This window comes from Neoarius graeffei, chromosome 26, assembly GCF_027579695.1.
Source record: "Neoarius graeffei isolate fNeoGra1 chromosome 26, fNeoGra1.pri, whole genome shotgun sequence".
NCBI classification, from domain to species: Eukaryota; Metazoa; Chordata; class Actinopteri; order Siluriformes; family Ariidae; genus Neoarius; species Neoarius graeffei.
The window spans coordinates 55,517,616-55,536,448 of NC_083594.1; the positions used below are offsets into that span (position 1 = coordinate 55,517,616).

At 43.0% G+C, this 18,833-nt stretch overlaps 2 protein-coding genes across 2 annotated transcripts in view; one reads left to right on the forward strand and one right to left on the reverse strand.

The window, feature by feature from the left end:
* Nucleotides 1-7,239, reverse strand: part of LOC132874177 (transmembrane protein 43) — a 31,712-nt gene extending 24,473 nt beyond the window's left edge. The window contains exon 1 of the mRNA XM_060910154.1: nucleotides 7,007-7,239. Coding sequence (XP_060766137.1) covers nucleotides 7,007-7,012 — 6 coding nt within the window. The 5' untranslated portion in view covers nucleotides 7,013-7,239. The remainder of the gene's footprint in view (nucleotides 1-7,006) is intronic.
* A 578-nt stretch (nucleotides 7,240-7,817) lies between these two features.
* zgc:112334 (uncharacterized protein LOC619199 homolog) lies at nucleotides 7,818-14,835 on the forward strand. The gene is made up of 11 exons (XM_060910545.1): nucleotides 7,818-7,859; nucleotides 10,709-10,816; nucleotides 10,940-11,036; nucleotides 11,144-11,278; nucleotides 11,679-11,877; nucleotides 12,041-12,172; nucleotides 12,575-12,674; nucleotides 13,113-13,284; nucleotides 13,815-13,959; nucleotides 14,230-14,284; nucleotides 14,692-14,835. Exons 1-11 carry the CDS (start codon nucleotides 7,818-7,820, stop codon nucleotides 14,833-14,835), a joined length of 1,329 nt encoding a protein of 442 aa, XP_060766528.1.
* The last annotated feature ends 3,998 nt before the right edge of the window (nucleotides 14,836-18,833 follow it).

Below are 18,833 nucleotides of genomic sequence, written 5' to 3' on the forward strand. Positions count from 1 at the left end.
GCTCGCTGCTTTGAGCGAGGCTGCAACTGGTTTTGCCCCAAGCATTAGCGGTGAGTCAGGTCTTAATGCGGTGCCAGACAGTGGTGTTGATATGGACGCAGATGGGTTTAAGGCGCCTAAAAGGAAGGTTGAGACGGCCGATCCTGATTGCAATTCCACTAGACCTAAGAGAGTCGGTACCACAAGCATCCATTGTGATAGCGATGATGACTCGGTGTGTTCTACAGCATCAGATACTTCACTGGCCGATCTTATTGGGTCCAGTGGAGAAATAGTGGTTCATTATAAAGCAGAAGAGATAAGCCGCTTCCTGAATGAAACAAAGGGGCAGCGTGGTGTCGAAGTGGAAAAATATTTCCCAGATCGATGCCAGTTTATCAATGACGCCGCCTGTTTGATAAAAGAACAAGTGTTTACCTCTATGGAGACAGCACGTCTCCGCAAATTATTGGTTAAACTCAGGAAAAAGGTGCGTGAAGAAACATCACTCCCCCCTTTACTATAGCCACTATGATAAATTCGCTCAGTATTGCAACTCTGAACTTGAATGGTGCAAGGGACAAAAGGAAGAGACTTACGTTAATTGATTTTATTACTTTAAAGCGCATAAACGTTGCTATGGTTCAGGAAACGCATAGCGACGATGCCATTGAAGTAGAGTGGAGAAAAGAATGGAACGGAAAGATTTTTTTAGTCATAGTTCATCTGCAATAGGGGGTGTGGCAATAATGTTTTCCAGGGATGCTCTCCCACACTCCTGTCAAGCACAGGAGTTAGTGAGGGGGAGACTTCTCATGGTGACAGCGCATTTTGACAGTAATGTGATTGTTTTCCTTAATGTGTATGCTCCAACTAATGGTGCTGAAAGGGTGACCTTCCTTGGTAAGGTTGACGAGGCGCTGAAAAGTCTTGGCTCAGAGCCTCTTCTCTTTATTGGGGGGATTTCAATTGCACTGAGGACGATAATGGCCCTTTTCCACTACCCTTTTTCAGCTCACTTCAGCTCGCTTCAGCTCACTTCAGCCCGACACGGCTCGCGTTTCGACTACCAAAAACCAGCACGACTCAGCTCGTTTCAGCCCTGCTTAGCCCCTAAAACTCGCACCGTTTTGGAGTGGGGCTGAAGCGAGCCAAGCCGTGCCGAGTGAGGCTGGGGGCGTGAGCAGACACTCCCCTGTGCACTGATTGGTGAGGAGGAGTGTCCTCACATGCCCACACACGCCCCGTGAGTGCGCTGGGATCTGTAAACACCACAAACCCGGAAGAAGAATAATTACGAATTACGAGAATTTCTGAAGCCTTATGCGCCTCGCCTCATCTATACGCTCTTGCCAATATCTGTTGGCGTTGTCGGTGACAACAAGCCACAGCACCAAGACCAGCAACACTAACGACTCCATGTCCTCCATGTTTATTGTTTACTATCCGGGTCGTGAGACTACCGCTTAAAAGCTCACTGAATCAGTGACATACAGAGCATCGTGGACGAGTTCGCGGAGCGCAAGGCTCGTCGTATGCCCTTCAAATAATGCGCGCAGTAGGCTATTGATGTTTTATTATGAGCCATGTACAGTATGTCACCTAATGTTTTTTTGTTTCTGAGTTACATGTTCGTTTGAAGGACTTAATGTACAAAATAACATAGTTGCACCCCGTCGTGTTGAAATTGGTAAACACAGTGCATTCAGTGAGGTTTGCACCGCCCTCCTTTTATTTCTGACTCTTCCTGTCACCGTTGCAACCTCTGAGCGCTCATTCGTATGCCCTTCAAATAATGTGCGCAGTATAGGCTATTGATGTTTTATTATGAGCCATGTACAGTATCCTAATGTTTTTTGTTTCTGAGTTACATGTTCGTTTGAAGGACTTGATGTACCGGTAGTGTTGAAATTGGTAAACACCGCAGTTGCGGACATTTTGTAGCCTAAAATGATGTTATGATAAGCTTTAATAAAGGGCCCGGTCATTTGCCCCGCCCCGGCTCTGACTTGTTCCGCCACTGTCACTGATGTCACTGTTTGCGCTGCTTAACGACATCACGTGACGTCCACCCACTTTCGCTAACTCCACCCAATGTGTCCACCCACTTCCAGCCAGCACGGTTCAGCGCGGTTGTAGTCGAAATGCAACTCCAACAGCCCCGCTCAGCTCGACTCAGCTCGACTCAGCACGGCACGGCTCAGCCGCGTTTGTAGTGGAAAAGCGGCATATGGTGAACAGGAATCACATAGAGCCCCACATTCCATCTCAGAGGGCTGTAGTTCAGCTGGTCCAGACTCATGACCTACTCGACGCTTGGAGGGCGATGTTTCATGGGGTCAGACAATACACTTGGTCTCATAGCAGGGGTAACTACATTTCATTTGCACGCCTGGATAGGATATATATTCCAAGGCTTCAACGAAATATAGTTAGGTCTTGTACTATCGTGCCTACTGGCTTTTCTGATCATTGTGCTGTATTTTGTAGTGTGTCTATCAAGGCTTTCAAACCTAGAAGTGCCTATTGGTGCCTCAACACATCGCTTTTAGAGGATGAGCATTTTAGGGACACTTTTGTGTACTTTTGGGGCATTTTTAGGGGGCAAAAGGGTTTATTTTCTTCTCTACGAGACTGGTGGGAGTATGGGAAGACTCAAATTAAGATGCTGTGTCAACAGTTTACCTCCCATGTCACTAAAAACATTGTTTCCTCGCTTAGAATGCTTGAGAGGGATATTATGGAGCTTCAAAGGTCCTTATCAGTGGGTGTGGGGTGTGGGGACTTTCTGGAGGGGAAGAAAAGTGCTCTTGCTGAGCTCTTGGGAGTTAGGGCTCAGGGGGCACTGGTGCGCTCCAGGTTCCAGAGTGTCACCTTAATGGATGCCCCCTCAAAGTTCTTTTTCAACTTGGAAAGGAAAAATGGCCAGAGCAGGTTGATGCACACTTGAAAGACTGAGTCTGGTCAGGAGTTCTCCGATTCGGTACAGATGCGCAGTTATGCGAGAATGTTTTATTCCAACCTGTTTGATAGTGAACTTCTACCAGGCAGTCTGGAGTCCAGTGTTTTTTTCACTGGCTTACCCAGGGTGCCTGAGGAGAGCTATTCTGACACTGATGGTCCTCTAACTCTTCTTGAGATTGAAAATGCACTCATGAGTATGGAGAACGGCAAGTCTCCTGGAATAGATGGCTTGCCTGTGGAGTTTTACAAAGTGTTCTGGGATTGTGTGGGGGAGGACCTCTTAGCAGTGCTTCGCGAATGCTTGGAGGAGGGCTGCCTTCCTCTAAGCCCATGTTTACATTAGACCGTATCAGCGGATCATCAGATTAACGTTTTTAAAATGATTAGTGTGCACACAGCAACACCAATACACGATTTGTGTGCACACAGCAACGCCAATACACGGATACACTCGGCTCCGCAGGCATCCTGCGCTCCAAATCACTCCGCCCTGAACAGCGAGTGCCCTCTGGAGGGTGCGCACTCCGGCCCTGCGCAGCTCACACAGCGCGCGAGTGAAGTGCACAAGCAGTGATTCGGGACTGAGCCGCTGTGTGTGTGATCCCAGCGCAGATCACTTACCAACTTACTACTTGCAAGTGGAAGGATGGCAAGCCTAAAGACAATCATAACTACACAATGGGCAGTATTTGCATCAGTATTTGCAGTATTTTCATACTTTTATACTCTTTAATGAAAGGTGATACAAGGCGGAAGTCCGCGCCGTTTTTCAGCAGTCGCATCACATGACCAACGCCAGCGAATCAGGAAGGTGGATGTCACAGTGACGTTGTCCAATGAGACGCCAGCTAGAGCTCAGCACAGCGTATCCGCGTATTCTCAATGTTTACACAGCACCGGAGCTGACACGATCTGGATTGAATACGTGGACCCTGGCGGATTCCCGTTTCCTGGCGTTTCCAGGCGGTTTAATGTAAACGGACAGGGCATCCGCGAAGAAAACGAGACAGATACGGTCTAATGTAAACGTAGCCTTAGCTGTCGCAGAGCAGTTGTGACACTCCTGCCAAAGAAGGGCGATTTACAGAACTTAGGCAATTGGCGACCTCTTTCTTTGCTGTGTTCAGCAAAGATACTGGCTAAAGCTCTGGCATCCAGGCTGAAGAAGGTGATAGCTCAGGTGGTGCACCCTGATCAGTCATATTGTGTTCCAGGCCGGTCCATATTTGACAACATAGCTGTTGTGAGAGACCTACGGACTGTGTCTGAAAAACTGGGTCTTAATTTGGGACTGATCGCCCTCGACCAGCAGAAAGCTTTCGATCGCGTGGAACACCTGTATTTATGGTCAACCATGGAATGTTTTGGGTTTAGCTCACAGTTTATTAATATGGTGAGAGTTCTGTACTGCAACATTGAAGGTGTCTTGAAAATTAATGGGGGCCTGAGTGCTCCATTCAGCGTCAGACGGGGGGTCAGGCAGGGGTGTCCCATGTCTGGAATGTTGTATTCTATTGCAATCGAACCTCTGTTACATAGGTTGCGCACTGAGTTGAGGGGTGTTTCTGTACCTTTTTTTAATGAATGTTTTTATTTGTCTGCCTATGCTGATGACATAACTGTTTTTGTCAATGGGGAAGATGATGTCAACATTTTTAAAAAAATTATTGATTTTCATATGGTTTCATCTGCAACTGTAAACTGGGGTAAGAGTAATGCTGTTTGGATGGGGGAGTGGGAAACGAGGTACCCTGGCCTACCCGGTGGGCTGTTATGGGGGAAAGAGGGCCTAAAATATCTTGGTGTTTATTTGGGGAATGATGCTTATGTTCAAAAGAACTGGGATGGAGTGCGTGAGAGGGTGAAAAGCCGTCTGGAGAAGTGGAGGTGGCTGCTCCCTCAACTGTCCTATAGGGGGCGGGTACTTATTGTGAACAATCTGGCGGCCTCTGCACTGTGGCACAAGCTCGCCTGTGTTGAGCCCCCGAAAGCGCTGCTAAGCAGCATCCAAAAGGACATGGTCGACTTTTTCTGGGACAGATTGCACTGGGTGCCTCAAGCAGTGCTCTTCTTACCAAAGGATGATGGAGGACAAGGACTTATAAACCTCGCGAGCAGAAAAGACACTTACAGACTGCAGTTTGTTCAAGGCTGCTTACAGCTTCTGACACACAGGCCTGGGGACTATTGGCCCGTAGCGTCTTGCGTGGGGCCGGTGGTCTGGGCCTGGATGCTGCATTGTTTCAAATGGACCCTAAACGGCTTTGTCTTGATGGACTTCCTTTATTTTATAGGAGCTTATTCAGTGTTTGGGGCCTGTTCAGGCATCAGTGGGTGGGGGGGCTCTCATCAATTCACTGGCTGCTTGAGGAGCCTGTTGTACTGGGGTCACGTTTTGATGTGTCATGTGATGAATTGCCTGGTCTTGTATCCATGTTGTGTGACAAACATATTCTGCGCCTACACGATGTTGTTGATAAGGCGGGATGTGACTTGCAGAATGTTCAGGCAATGGCCTCCTTTTTGGGTCCAAGGTCCATGAGATATGTGGGGAGGTTTCTTGGGAAACTCAGGGGAGCCTTGAGCTCTCAGGAGGTTCGCCTACTTCAGGATTATGGTTGTGGGATGCTTCACTGTGACAGTAGCGATATGTTTCCTGAAATGTACCTTTCGCCAGACTTAAAGGAATGTAGTTATGCCAGTCCTCTGTTGCACTTGAATGATCGTGATGGCATATACTTGTACTCAGCAAGTGCGAAGGTGCTGTACAGAAATGTAGTGAAGATACTGCATAGAGGGAGCCTGAAGGGCAGACCAGATAATGTGTGGAGAGAGAAGTTGGGGATTACTGATGAGGTGAAACCTGTATGGAGGGTGCTATATAAGGCCCCCTCTGCGAAGAGAACAGGTGATCTTCAGTGGCGGGTGCTGCATGGGGCCATTGGCGTGAACGCCTTGAGGTCTGTGATTAACCCTGAGCTGTCCAACACCTGTCCATTTTGTACCAGAAGGGAGACGATATACCATTGCTTCTTGGACTGTGGCAGACTTGTTCCTTTATTTTGTTTTTTGAGCTTCCTGCTCCTATCATTTGGTGTGACCTTTTCTCCAAAGGGTTTCATACTGGGTTTTTTCTACAACAAACAGAACAGTGTAAAGTGCGAGCTGATTAATTTTGTTGTTGGGGAGGCCAAGTTAGCAGTCTACTTGAGCCGGAAGAACAAGATGGGGGGGGAAGGCTGGGGACAATGTTGTTGCATTGTTAAAGAATTTGATTAAATCCAGAGTTATGACTGATTTTTGTTTCGCAAAGCTGACAAGGGCGATCGACTACTTCAAGGACAAATGGTGCTGTGAGGGTTCTTTTTGCTCTGTAACGGATGATGATAATATTTTGTTTACACCTCTCTTGAACAACTGATTGTACTTTTTATTTATTTACTCATCTATTTATTTATTTTTGGTTCAATGGATCAGTGTTACCTGTCTAATGTTTCAAAAGAACAACTGATTGTACTTTTTATTTATTTACTCATCTATTTATTTATTTATTTTTGGTTCAATGGATCAGTGTTACCTGTCTAATGTTTTAAAATAAAGCGCTGTTAAAATTCTAATTATCTCACTCTCTCTCACACTCTCACTCACTCACTCTCTCACATTCACTCTCACTCTCTCTCTGACTCTCACTCACTCACACTGTCTCTCTCACTCACTCACAGTCTCTCACTCTCTCTCTCTCCCTCTCACTCACTCACTCTCACTCTCACTCTCTCACACTCTCTCTCACACTCTCACTCTCTCACATTCACTCTCACTCACTCACTCACTCACTCACACTGTCTCTCTCACACACTCTCATTCACTCTCTCACACTCTCTCTCACATTCACTCTCTCTCTCACATTCACTCTCACTCACTCACACTCACACTCTCTCACATTCACTCTCTCACACTCTCACACACACACTTTTATTCCTAACACAAAATTCCGGCATATTTTGCATACAAAGTAAAAATGCATAAAGTGAGTAAATGTGTGCAGTAATGAAATGTTCCTTACCGACATGACGGAGTTTTTGGCTCGAGCGCAGGGTTTAAAAGCGGAAAAGGAAACCGGTCAAAAATAAACTCGCGCGCGCTTCACCTCTCACCGTCTGAACGGTTTATCGACTCGCGGTTGATGATGATGAGATGTAATGTTGTGCTCCTAAGAATTGAATTAAATTAACTCAACTTTTCCCTCACATTAAACCGGAAATGCTGTCCTGCCGCAAAGCATGCCGGGAAATGCAGTCTTCCACTTGTGTGAGTCCGTGAGCTGAGTGAACACCTGCACAGCGCCACCTGCTGGAGCACTGGACAATCATGGAGGAGTCAACAACAACATGACCCCTTTTTTAAACGTGAATTCAGACTGTACATTTTGCATTTTCTGTTCAAATACCAATTAAATATCGGAATTAGCATTAAATTAATTAATTAATTTCCTGCTAATTCAGACATCTGGGAAGCTTTCTGTCTGAAGAGCAGATCTTCCTGTCAGGGTTGTCCATCTTTCTGTCTCTTTATCTGTCTGGAACATGGTTTTGTTTGGGGTGCTTGTCTTTCTGTGGTGTTTTCCTGTCTGTGGATCAATGAATCAGTCATACAGCAGCAATTCGGACCTGTGTTCAGGTGTCACTTCTGTGCACAACAACACCCTCACTGTCTCAGGAAGATCTACTCCCCGAAAGTTCCTTCACCAAGAGGATTATGACTGATGTAATACAGTTTATGTTTATGAAGATGATGACGCACAATCACACACACACACCTGCAGCAGCTTCACCCATCCATGCATTTAACCCTCAGCGAGGTCCAGTAGATTCAGCATGCCCGACTTCGATGTCATTGTCCTGGGCACCGGGCTCAAGGTAAGAAACTCATCATCTCCTTCTTTCTTCTTCTTCTTCATCACAAATATACTTCCAGTCTGTCGGAGTGTATATTGAGCAGAAATGGACTAAAACTTAAAACGTATCTGTATTTAAATCAGTCATGATCAGAATGCAGGATTGCATCATTCAGCTGGAAGACATGAAGAGTCCATACACACTCTTCTGTTGCTATTTTTATTGCCTTTATTCACAAATCACTCCTTTACCATCGTTTGTATGGATTTATATGTTCTATCACTGACATACAGGCCTCGATATTCTGAGAAATTTATGCTACAAAAGCCCCATTTCAAGTAGATTTCCTTTTTGCTGTTACTTCACTTATTTAATCTCATTTTACTAAATTTCTCCTTCCAGTTGTAATCAAAATAATTGACACTGTTAGATCGGGTGTGTCTCCTCAGTTATCTCCTTAAAGACGGAGTCTGAGTGAGAGGAACAGTAATCTCTCATTATCGTTGACACAAATCTTAATGAAGCTGAATCCTGATGAAGGGTAGGACACACAGGGCCTCCTGCTGGCTCAGTGAGGGATTAGGGGTCCTAATCCTGCACACACACACTAAAAGATTTGACAAAAAAGCACACCAGGCAATACAAAGAACAATAACTGCAGACGGGATCCAGTTTATGCTTGCTGTAATGTACACCACTCTTACTTGACTGTTACACCGGTATTACTTTGGCATGACACTCGTATAAAGTTCTGTCACAATCGTTATACTGGTGTTACACTTGTGCTAAGGCTAATCCACTTTACAATGACACACTGGTGAAACATTAGACGTAACACTCTCGTGTTTTACTGGTATTATGATGGGTGTTACTCTTGGAGTTACTTCAGTGTTACATCACTGTTACTCTGGAGGAACCTTTCTTTACTGTTACTGTGGAGTCACTGTAATGTTGCTTTGCTGTTACTCTGGAGCCACATAACTTTCACGTTTGTGTCACACAGCTTAATGTTACTTTACTGTTACTGTTGTGTTACAGAGCTGTAACTCTGGAGTGTCCTTGATGTTCCATCGCTCTTACTGTGGAGTGACCATGATGTTGCTTTGCTGTTACTCTTGTATTGTGTATCTGCTGTTCTGGAGCTGCATTCAAAGTAGACGGCCTTTCAATTTCATAAAATCAGTGAAATTTAGTTCCCTTTGAAATGTGGTCATTGTGATATATGTTTATTTCTGTAATATCTCACAAAATATCAGGCCATTCTGTGGCTGGGAAGTTATTTAATTTGAGGGGATTAAAGCAAATAATGTGCATGAAATCGCTCGCTTGGCGCAGTCAAGCAGACAGAGGAAGTCCGTGTGCGCATGCACAGGTTTACCTTCTTCTTTTGGGTTTTACGGCAGCTGGCATCCACAGTGTTGCATTACTGCCATCTACAGGTTTATCTTTGAGTGTGCACTGACAGTTCCATCATTCTGTCGCTAAACGAACAGCTAATCACACTGAGGTGCTCGCTGAGCACCAATATTTATTAGTTTGGTCCAGCGTTTCCTTTCCTTCGTATATAACATAACGTCTTTTCTTCTCGCTTTCTTTCCGTTACTGTAGTTGGTCTTTCACGTTTCATTTGCGCACTCATGTCCTCCATTTTTTTCTCTTGTTTCAAATTTGTATCCCACAATGCCTTGCGTGAACGGGGAAAGCCCACCACGTGATGCATGACATAGTATCTTGAATTGGGTCATGGTAAAGCAGGAAAAAATAGCGGAGAATTTAGGGCCATGTGGAGATAAATTCATTAACTGTTCTATTTTTTTAAAAACTAATAAAATTGGAAGTCGAATGTGATTCGAATTCAGTAGCTTTCAGTCACTAAACAAAAATAATTGAGTGTTGGGAAAATTCTTTTTATGGCCTACGCTTGAAAAATCTGAAAGGCAGTACAGCTTTAATGTTACATCACTGTTACTCCTGTGTAATTTGAATATTACTTTGCTATTACACTGAAGTTGCATTCCTCTTACTTTGGAGTTAAATTAATAACACTTGACTATGAGTCTTGAGACATCATCATTACTCTTTTGTTGCATAACTGTTACTCTTGGAGTTACATCACCGTTACTCTTACTGTTAGACTGGTGTTTTATTTCTGATATGATGGTGTTACTTGAGGACACTTGGTTTGTGTATTAGTGTTTTGCTTGTGTTATGGTGGTGTTACTCTGGAGTTAGACCACTGTTGCACTTGTGTTACGTGACAGTGGTGTTACACTGATGCTTTGCTAATGTTACTGTCGTTTATTAGGATATGTTGGTGTAATATTGTCATTCCTATTAACATCAGGGTTGTGTTACTTTGGAAGTGTATTGTGACGTTACTCTGGTGTCACATTACTGACAACATTGTACCCTGGTTGACGAGGACAGGTTGGTGTAACATTAGTGTTACTGTAGTGTTTTATTGCTTTGATGGTGATGTTACACTGGTGGTCACATTATGTTACATTACTGTCATACATGGATACTCTAGTTACTCGAGTTGGTGTAACAATATTACTGTATTTTTTTAAAGGTACTATGATGCTGTTACACTGATGTAACACTTATGCAATGTTAACAGGTGTTGTTGTTGTTGTTACACATGACGTTACATTAGTCTTATATTGTTCCATTGGTGTTGCACTATTCGTAAATTGATCTTATGGTGATGTTACAATGTCACATTGTGTTTTATTGTAGCGTTATGCTGGTGTTATGTGATTGTTACTCCAACATGAGGGTGTTCCACTACACAGATTATGCAGATGTGATGTCACAATTACGGTTATGCTGCCGGTGTCATGTTTTTTTTTTTATGATCCTCTCCACAGGAATGCATCCTGTCCTGTTTATTGTCCATCTGTGGGAAAAAGGTTCTTCACATTGACCGGAACGTATATTATGGAGGAGAGACGGCCTCCATCTCACCTCTGGAAGAGGTCTGAAATACACACAGGCTTTAGCTGTTGTATCCTGAACTCTGTCTATAGATTTACCCAGTACTGTAAGTAAAAAAAATCATAAACCTTTTTTTTCCCATCCATGTTTGTTGTATCAAACAGCTCTATAAGCACTTCCAGGTTCGGGGACCTCCTAAAGGAATGGGACACGGCAAAGAGTGGAATGTCGACCTCATTCCAAAATTTATGCTCTCCAACGGTGAGACAACACTCATGCAGATATTTTCCGTAATTTCGTCCCATAATCCTGTTTGATCACAGCTGTGTTTACAAGTTTACCGTGCGTCACGCCGTGACGTGTTACAGGGCCGCTGGTGAAGATGCTGCTGTTTACAGAGGTGACGCGATATTTGGACTTCAAGGTAATTGAGGGCAGTTACGTCTTCAAAGGAGGAAAAGTTCACAAAGTTCCCATCACAGAGGCAGACGCCCAGGCTTCAGGTAACACACCTGAACACATATTTGAGTTCTATTTTAAGTGTAGTTTGTTCTGGGGGGGTTTTTAGCTCAGAATTCCAACATGTTCAGGAACATCTAGAACAACCCTTTACTTTCAGATCCATTTGAGAATACCATCATGTTCTATAAAATATTCTCATCTGAAAAATATTGTTTTGGGAATTCTTATCAAGAATTACACCGAGATTTCCAGCCGACCTATTCTTGGTATTTTGCGTTCTGTAAACTTCATTTCTCAAATTTTGTTTCCTGAGCATCTGTTTGAGAACTCCAAAGAGGATTATGCAAAATTCTTGAAAACTTAGTCAAGACAAACATGTTCGAGGACGAGATTCCTTCTTCCAGTGAGATTAACTTTGATCTTGATTGTTTTCTTTAACAGATTTGATGGGCATGTTTGATAAGAGGAGATTCCGGAAGCTGCTCCTCTTCATCCTGAACTTTGACGAGCATGACCCCCGCACTCACCAGGACATGGACCCGCACCGGACCACCATGAGGGACGTGTTCCGTCATTTCGATTTGGGACTGGATGTAGTGGAGTTTGTTGGACACGCACTGGCTCTGTACAGCACTGATGAGTTAGCGCACACATTCAAACACACACACAGATACAGTAGACAGGACATCAATCTGGACACATCCCTGCAATGGAGATTCATGATTCAGATGTTTTTACATCACCGTGTGTCCACTCTGTGTGTGTGTGTGTGTGTGTGTGTGTGTGTGTGTGTGTGTGTGTAGTTATCTGGACAAGCCATGTCTGCAGACCATCAAGAGGATCCGCATGTACTCGGAGTCTGTGGCGCGGTATGATCACAGCCCTTACCTCTATCCGCTGTACGGACTCGGGGAGCTGCCACAGGGCTTCGCCAGGTACAACATAAAAATATATTTCCTATATTAAGAGGTGAGAAATCATGCAAACTTCACTGGAACAATCAAGAAAAGGCCTTGAATAGGCCCCACCTCTTTTTCTGTCACTGTGACTGACACTGAGGCCATGCCTCATTTTATGAAACCTGGACATCAAGATTACTGTCCCTTTAAGAATATAAATTCTTGGGGGTGTCGTAGCTCAGGTGGATAAGGCGCCACACCATAAATCCGGGGACCCGGGTTCGATTCCGACCCGAGGTCATTTCCCGACCCCTCCCCTGCTCATTTCCTGTCTCTACACTGTCCTATCCAATAAAGGTGAAAAAAGCCCAAAAAATATCTTAAAAAAGAATATAAATTCTTAACATATGTGGTCATGGCTCTGTGTGTGTGTAACAGGCTGAGTGCTCAGCACGGAGGTACGTACATGCTGAACCGCCATGTTGATGACATCATCATGGAGAATGGAAAGGTGGCGGCGGTGAGATCTCAGGGAGAGGTGAGGATCAGGAGTGCAGCGATAATCAGTGGTTCAATATATCACAAGACTTATTCATGATATATATTTGCATCATATTATAATTTTGTGGTCTTGTGCATTTGTGTTCCTGAGATAAAAATCCGTCCGTTCAGGAGACAGCATGATCATTTCATAAAATTGGGATAAAATATTTTTTCTGTGATGTGAAAATGAAATATCGGTGCACACCTGGAGAGGTGGTGATGATTTACAAAAAGGCAGAATTCTAATCTGGGATCAGTTCTCACTGTTTCAGTAATTATTGTTGTTCAGAGATCAATAAAACAGAGAAGGATAAAACTGGTCTGAGATCAGCTTTGAATGTAGGGGGAAAAGGGTCATTAAAATGTCAGAATAAAATACATTTTTATTTATTTTTGTCTCTGACCTGTTGAAATGGTTTCTGTGATTTTCCAGCTTTTCCAATGTAAGCAGCTCCTGTGTGATCCCAGCTACGCCCCCAACCGGGTGAAGAGAGTGGGTCAGGTCATCAGGGTCATCTGCCTGCTGAACCATCCAATCAAACACACTCATGACGCCAGCTCGTGCCAGATCGTCATACCTCAGACGCAGGTGCACAGGAAATCTGGTATGGAAAAAAAAAAAACAGGAAAGTTACGGAGAATTTTTCACATCGCACTGTTCATAACGAGGAACCCAAGCCGGTCTCGTTTCTCTCTCTATCTGTCAGTCAGAGCCACATGAGCCAGTCACCAGCGTCTGTCATTTGTCGATGTGAATCTGAGGCCTGGACGTGGAGCTTTATCAGTGCATTAATCCATGGCTTCACTTACACCTTATTCATTACAGTCCTAAAATGAATACAAACCGAGATTAAATACTTTTATGCAACTATGATTCTGTTGTTTTTTTGTTTTTTTGTTTGTTTGTTTGTTTTTAAACCTGAGCACAGATTTTATACAGCTTCCTCAAAACACAACACATTTCTGCACACATCTGGGTGTGCTTTATACAAACCAGATGCGCATGAGGGTCGGATAGAGGCGTGACATATGTATATTATATGTAAATGAGGGAAGAGTGGGCGGGAGCTTGTGTCCAAGCAGCTGAAGCTGATTTAAAACCTCTATACCACTTGTGTGTGTGACATCTGTACAGATATCTACGTGTGTTTGGTCTCTTATACTCACAACATGGCTCCTGAAGGGAAGTACATCGCTGTCGTGAGCACGACCGTGGAGACAAGCAACCCGGAGAAGGAAGTGCAGCCGGGACTGGCACTGCTCGAACCCATCATGGAGAAGTAAAACCAACAAAAACATTTTTAAAAATATCACATAATCCATTGAACATTACACACAGAATAGGCTGTGTTAGTATATTATTAGTTCTTGTTAATGCAATATAACTTTCCATACTGTAATTAATCAGACTATATTTCATAAATAGTTGCATATTTATCTTTTAGACTAAAGCACAATTTACTCATAATAATTTATATATTCATATTGTTTAAGGGATGAGACACGAAGAGTTAATACATGGACATACTGTATATATATTTATACTGCAGGTTTGTCTCCATTAGCAACCTCATGGTGCCTACAGATGATGGAAGGCGGAGTCAGGTAACTTATACACTGTCAATCAAACACTCAGTCTAATCATGAGTAATATAATTTAAGATTAACAATCATTTTAACAGATTTAGTGAAACAAAAAAAAAAGAGTGAACAATAATTTACTTTGGTCTTATTCATACATTATTATTATTATTATTATTATTATTATTATTATTATTATTAAGAATACCTTATGAAATACAATAATATCTGATAAAATGATTGTAATATGAAAGATATGTAAGGTGTATAGATAAAATTAATCATTAATTTGTTAAATTAATGTAAAGTTTATGTACATACTACTAATAATAAGAAGAAGAATGATTCTAGGAGTTTACAAATTATTTACGACATATTTACCTGATGAATTAAATTATTCTGTGTGTGTGTGTTTCTTCCTCTCGGCTCAGGTTTTCGTGTCACGCTCCTACGACGCCACCACACACTATGACATGGAGTGTCAGGACATTAAGGATCTTTTTCGGCGCATGACAGGGACAGAATTCAGCTTCGAAGATTTCCGCAGAAAGTGTGAGGTCGACACGGATGATTAAACCTACAGAGCACACACACACACACACTTTCTGAAACTGGTGTTATAATAAAGGTCACAGTTCCACAGCCTGGGTGAAGACTACAGGAAAGTGAAGTGTTAAATATTCTGTACAATAAAAATAATCAAAACTCAGACACACACCTGCTATTATTATTATTATTATTATTATTATTATTATTATTATTATTCAGTAACAAATCCTGCAGGGATTAAAACCTCCTATTATCCCAGAGAGATTAGCTCTGAGAAGGACAAAGACATATGTGAATTGAGAGAGAGAGAGAGAGAGAGAGAGAGAGAGAGATGGATGAGTGAACAAGCACAGAGAAAGAAGTTAATAAAGGACAACAGCTGGGATAGGATCCAGCTTGCCTGCGACCCTGTAGAACATGATAAAGCGGCTAGAGATGATGAGATAAGATGAGAACCACAAGCACACACATTAATGCTGAACTGGGCATCAGGGCAACTCTCTCTTTCTCAAACAGAGAGAGAGTGAGAGAGAGAGAACCCCAAATCAGAAAAAGTTCAGGAAAGTTCAGGAAAATGCAAATAAAAAAAGAAAGCAGTGATTTGTAAATGTACTTTGGCTTGTATTTCATTGCAGACAGACTGAACCCGAGATATTCCATGTTTTGTTGGTCAACTTTCATTTCATTTGTTAATATACATCCAATTCCTGCGTTTCCGTCCTGCAGCACGTTCCAAAAAAAGTTGGGGCGGGGCAATTTAGGTCAAATAATGACGTACAGCAATTAAATAATGATGTGATTTGAAACAGGCAGAGGTGGAAAGAGTACTAAAATATTATACTCAAGTACAAGTACTGTTACTCTGATGAAATTTTACTTAAGTACAAGTAAAGTTACCAGACAAAAAAATCTACTCAATAAAAGTAAAAAGTAGATCATTTAAAATGTACTTTGAGTAAAAGTAAAACGTTACTTTTAACAATGGGTGTTTTCTGCCTCCACTGTGTTGTGCAAAAATGAAAAAGAAGAGGAAACAAGGATATATGTACATCTCAACCCAGATGTTTTATTTAAAGGAAGTGTATCAAATTGAATGCTTAGGATAATGCTGCATTAAAACTGAGACAAACAAAAAAGGTCAATACACACAGTCATGTCGTTTACATCGCCCTGACCACACACAAAGCATTGTACACGAAATATGAAAGTGAAATGTTGCACCGAAATCTCGTAGCTTGCCTGTGTGCACTGTGTTATTGAACAATTCAATTCAAACATTATTTGTTTTGCTTAGTATTCCTTTCTGGCCTGTTGGATGTAGAATGGTAGGAGGACTGATCACGTCAGGTTGGCGAGCTAACTCGCTTGCATGATTAGCCAACCGAATAACAGACTAGTTACCGTTATGTTACAGTACCAACAGGTTGCTACTTCAACATTAGCAATGCCATCCACTATTTTTGGAATATAACCAGCCTATTGTCAGTTTTACAATGGAAAGGAAACATTATGATCAGGGGCGCAGATACGTTTTTTGAACTGGGGGGGACAAAAAACTGAGGGGGACAAAGCTGCCAGCAAACCAACCCCAACCCCGATATGCCTGTCAAACTTGTTGTGGGTAACCATAGCAACCAAGCTCGAGCTCGCAACCTGTGCAGTCTGTGCAGCTCAACCAACTGAATATCAGTCTTTGTTTTGTTTTATGTGAGTTGTTGCAACTATGTATACACTGCTGTGCACCTCAATAAACCAAATGGTAATTAGTCTTTTGATTTTTCCGTGAGGTTTGCCTTATGCAAAGAAAGACAGCATAGACGTTTTTTCCTCCCTATAAGTGGGGGGGACCGAATGAGGTGAATTTAAATCTGGGTGGGACGAATCCCACCCGTCCCACCCTCTATCTGCGCCCGTGATTATGATGCCAATGACAATACTTACCTCAACATGCTTGCGCAGATTAGACGTCGAATTTTTGTATGCCGCAATGGTTGTCTTCTTGGGCACACATAATCTGCATTGCATAATGAAACTGTCACCCCTTTTCTCTACGAAGCTGAAGTGATCACGTATGTAGGGCCAGGGGTGCACTTCATTACTGGAAGAAATTGCATTTTCTGCAGGGTCATCCACCACAGGTTCCTCGGTCTCCTCCATGTCCGCAGGGGTGCTTTATCAACACCCGTGGCCCAGGGGCTAAGCCCCTCATAGGCTACCTGTCAACCCTACCCTTACCGTTGGCCAGGAAAACACTCTTATTTTATTTGCAATACGTGTCAAGCATTTACAGTGTAAGCGCATAATTAGCCTAGAAGCCTACGATAGGTTACGTTTGGCTCAGCGTAGCTGCGCAAGGCCCACGCTCGCATCGCTCAACACATCCGACCACAGAGGGAGAGAAGAACGCGCGCATTATCATTACAGAACCGGTTGTGATTATTACCATGGACAGGACAGTGATACTGCGCAACTTTCACGCAGGGGCACGGCCAGAGATAACCACACAAGCGCGCATGCGCTATAATGTAGACCTATGTGTTGTAAACATAAAACACACACACCTACAGACAAGTCCTTTTAAAAAATAAAACACATAAAAATAGCTCGGCGGCATGAAAACAAACATTCACTGCAAGTCAAGGTACTTGGCTCGGCGGCCACATGAAACGTAAACACCATGGACAGCGGCCAAACTCCTAACTCTACAGACCGAAATACACGAAACCAAGTCCTACTAGGGTCTATTTTACTGATCTATGTTCACGCATCATGCAAGTCTTCCTTCTCCTTGAATAAGACCGTGCATTCAACTGCCTTTTTGACATGACTGCATCAAAATACCACTTGCAACAATATTTCACGCACTCCATCAAGAAAAAAGTTAAACATGATGAACACGGGCATACTGTTTTGAGCATACGATTTTTTAAAAAGAAACTAGCTACATCAAAGTCCTTCAATAAACCCATCCTTTAGCGCAAATGAGCTTAACCTAGTTCAAAGCATGACGCTAGCAGTAGCTGCATAAGGCAAAATCATGTGGGCCTTTCGTCAACAACAAGCCATGGCGGGCAAACATTAATAATCAAGCGTCCTTACCTTAAAACGTTGTCTTGACCACAGAACTTCTCAAGTATTTCACTTAAATCCACACAGGTTAACAACACACCCAACACAGCTAGCGAGAAATGTGGATATGCGCTAGCTTTGTATTGCTATTCCCCTCAGTATGCTTACTCTGTCTGCTGCCCGAACTGTGAACATTATAGGCTACAATCTTTTCATCAATTTCTTCAGTAGATGCCGTTTTAGACATTTTATTATCCCCATCGAAATATGCTATTATACTAACAGGATTATAACTCAAATCACACGACACGTGTTCAAATCACAACTGATTTATTTTACTGTTGGACAGATCATAGCATATCTAGCCTAGCTGCACATAGCCTAGCTGCTGGTAGGCTGATAACTGATAAGTAGCTGATATTCTGAACAGATTGGTGATCCTTACCTTAAAAAAGTCTGTGACTTTAGGCAACGATTCTATCATTACCTGCATCTCTCTCTTTTTTTCCTTTTATGCGCCCTGCTAACATGTGAACGCTTCATCTTTCAAAGCCTCTAAATGTGTGTCTCAGTAGTCTGCAGTCTTTGGCGCGCTTTCGTGCGTGACGTTACATTTTGTTCCATTTTATTCTGGTCCAGTTGTGGGTGTTCGTTTCGCGAACCACATCCACCATGTCTCTTACAGCAGGCTACTGTGCGCTCATTTATTTCTAACCTTATTTCTATCCGTACATTAATGTAGGCCCACGATTCCGACAGTTTATTATTTTATTAATATTACAAGGCCCCTGATTGGCTGTGGCCCAGGGGCTTGAGCCCCCCGAAGCCCCTCCCCCCCTTAAAGCGCCGGTGCATGTCCGCCATCGTCTGTGTGAGACTCGCGCGCGCGACAACTGTCCTTCCCATGATTCATTTCCAGAACGCATTTCCCCTTCTCCGTTTTAGCCTTTTATTA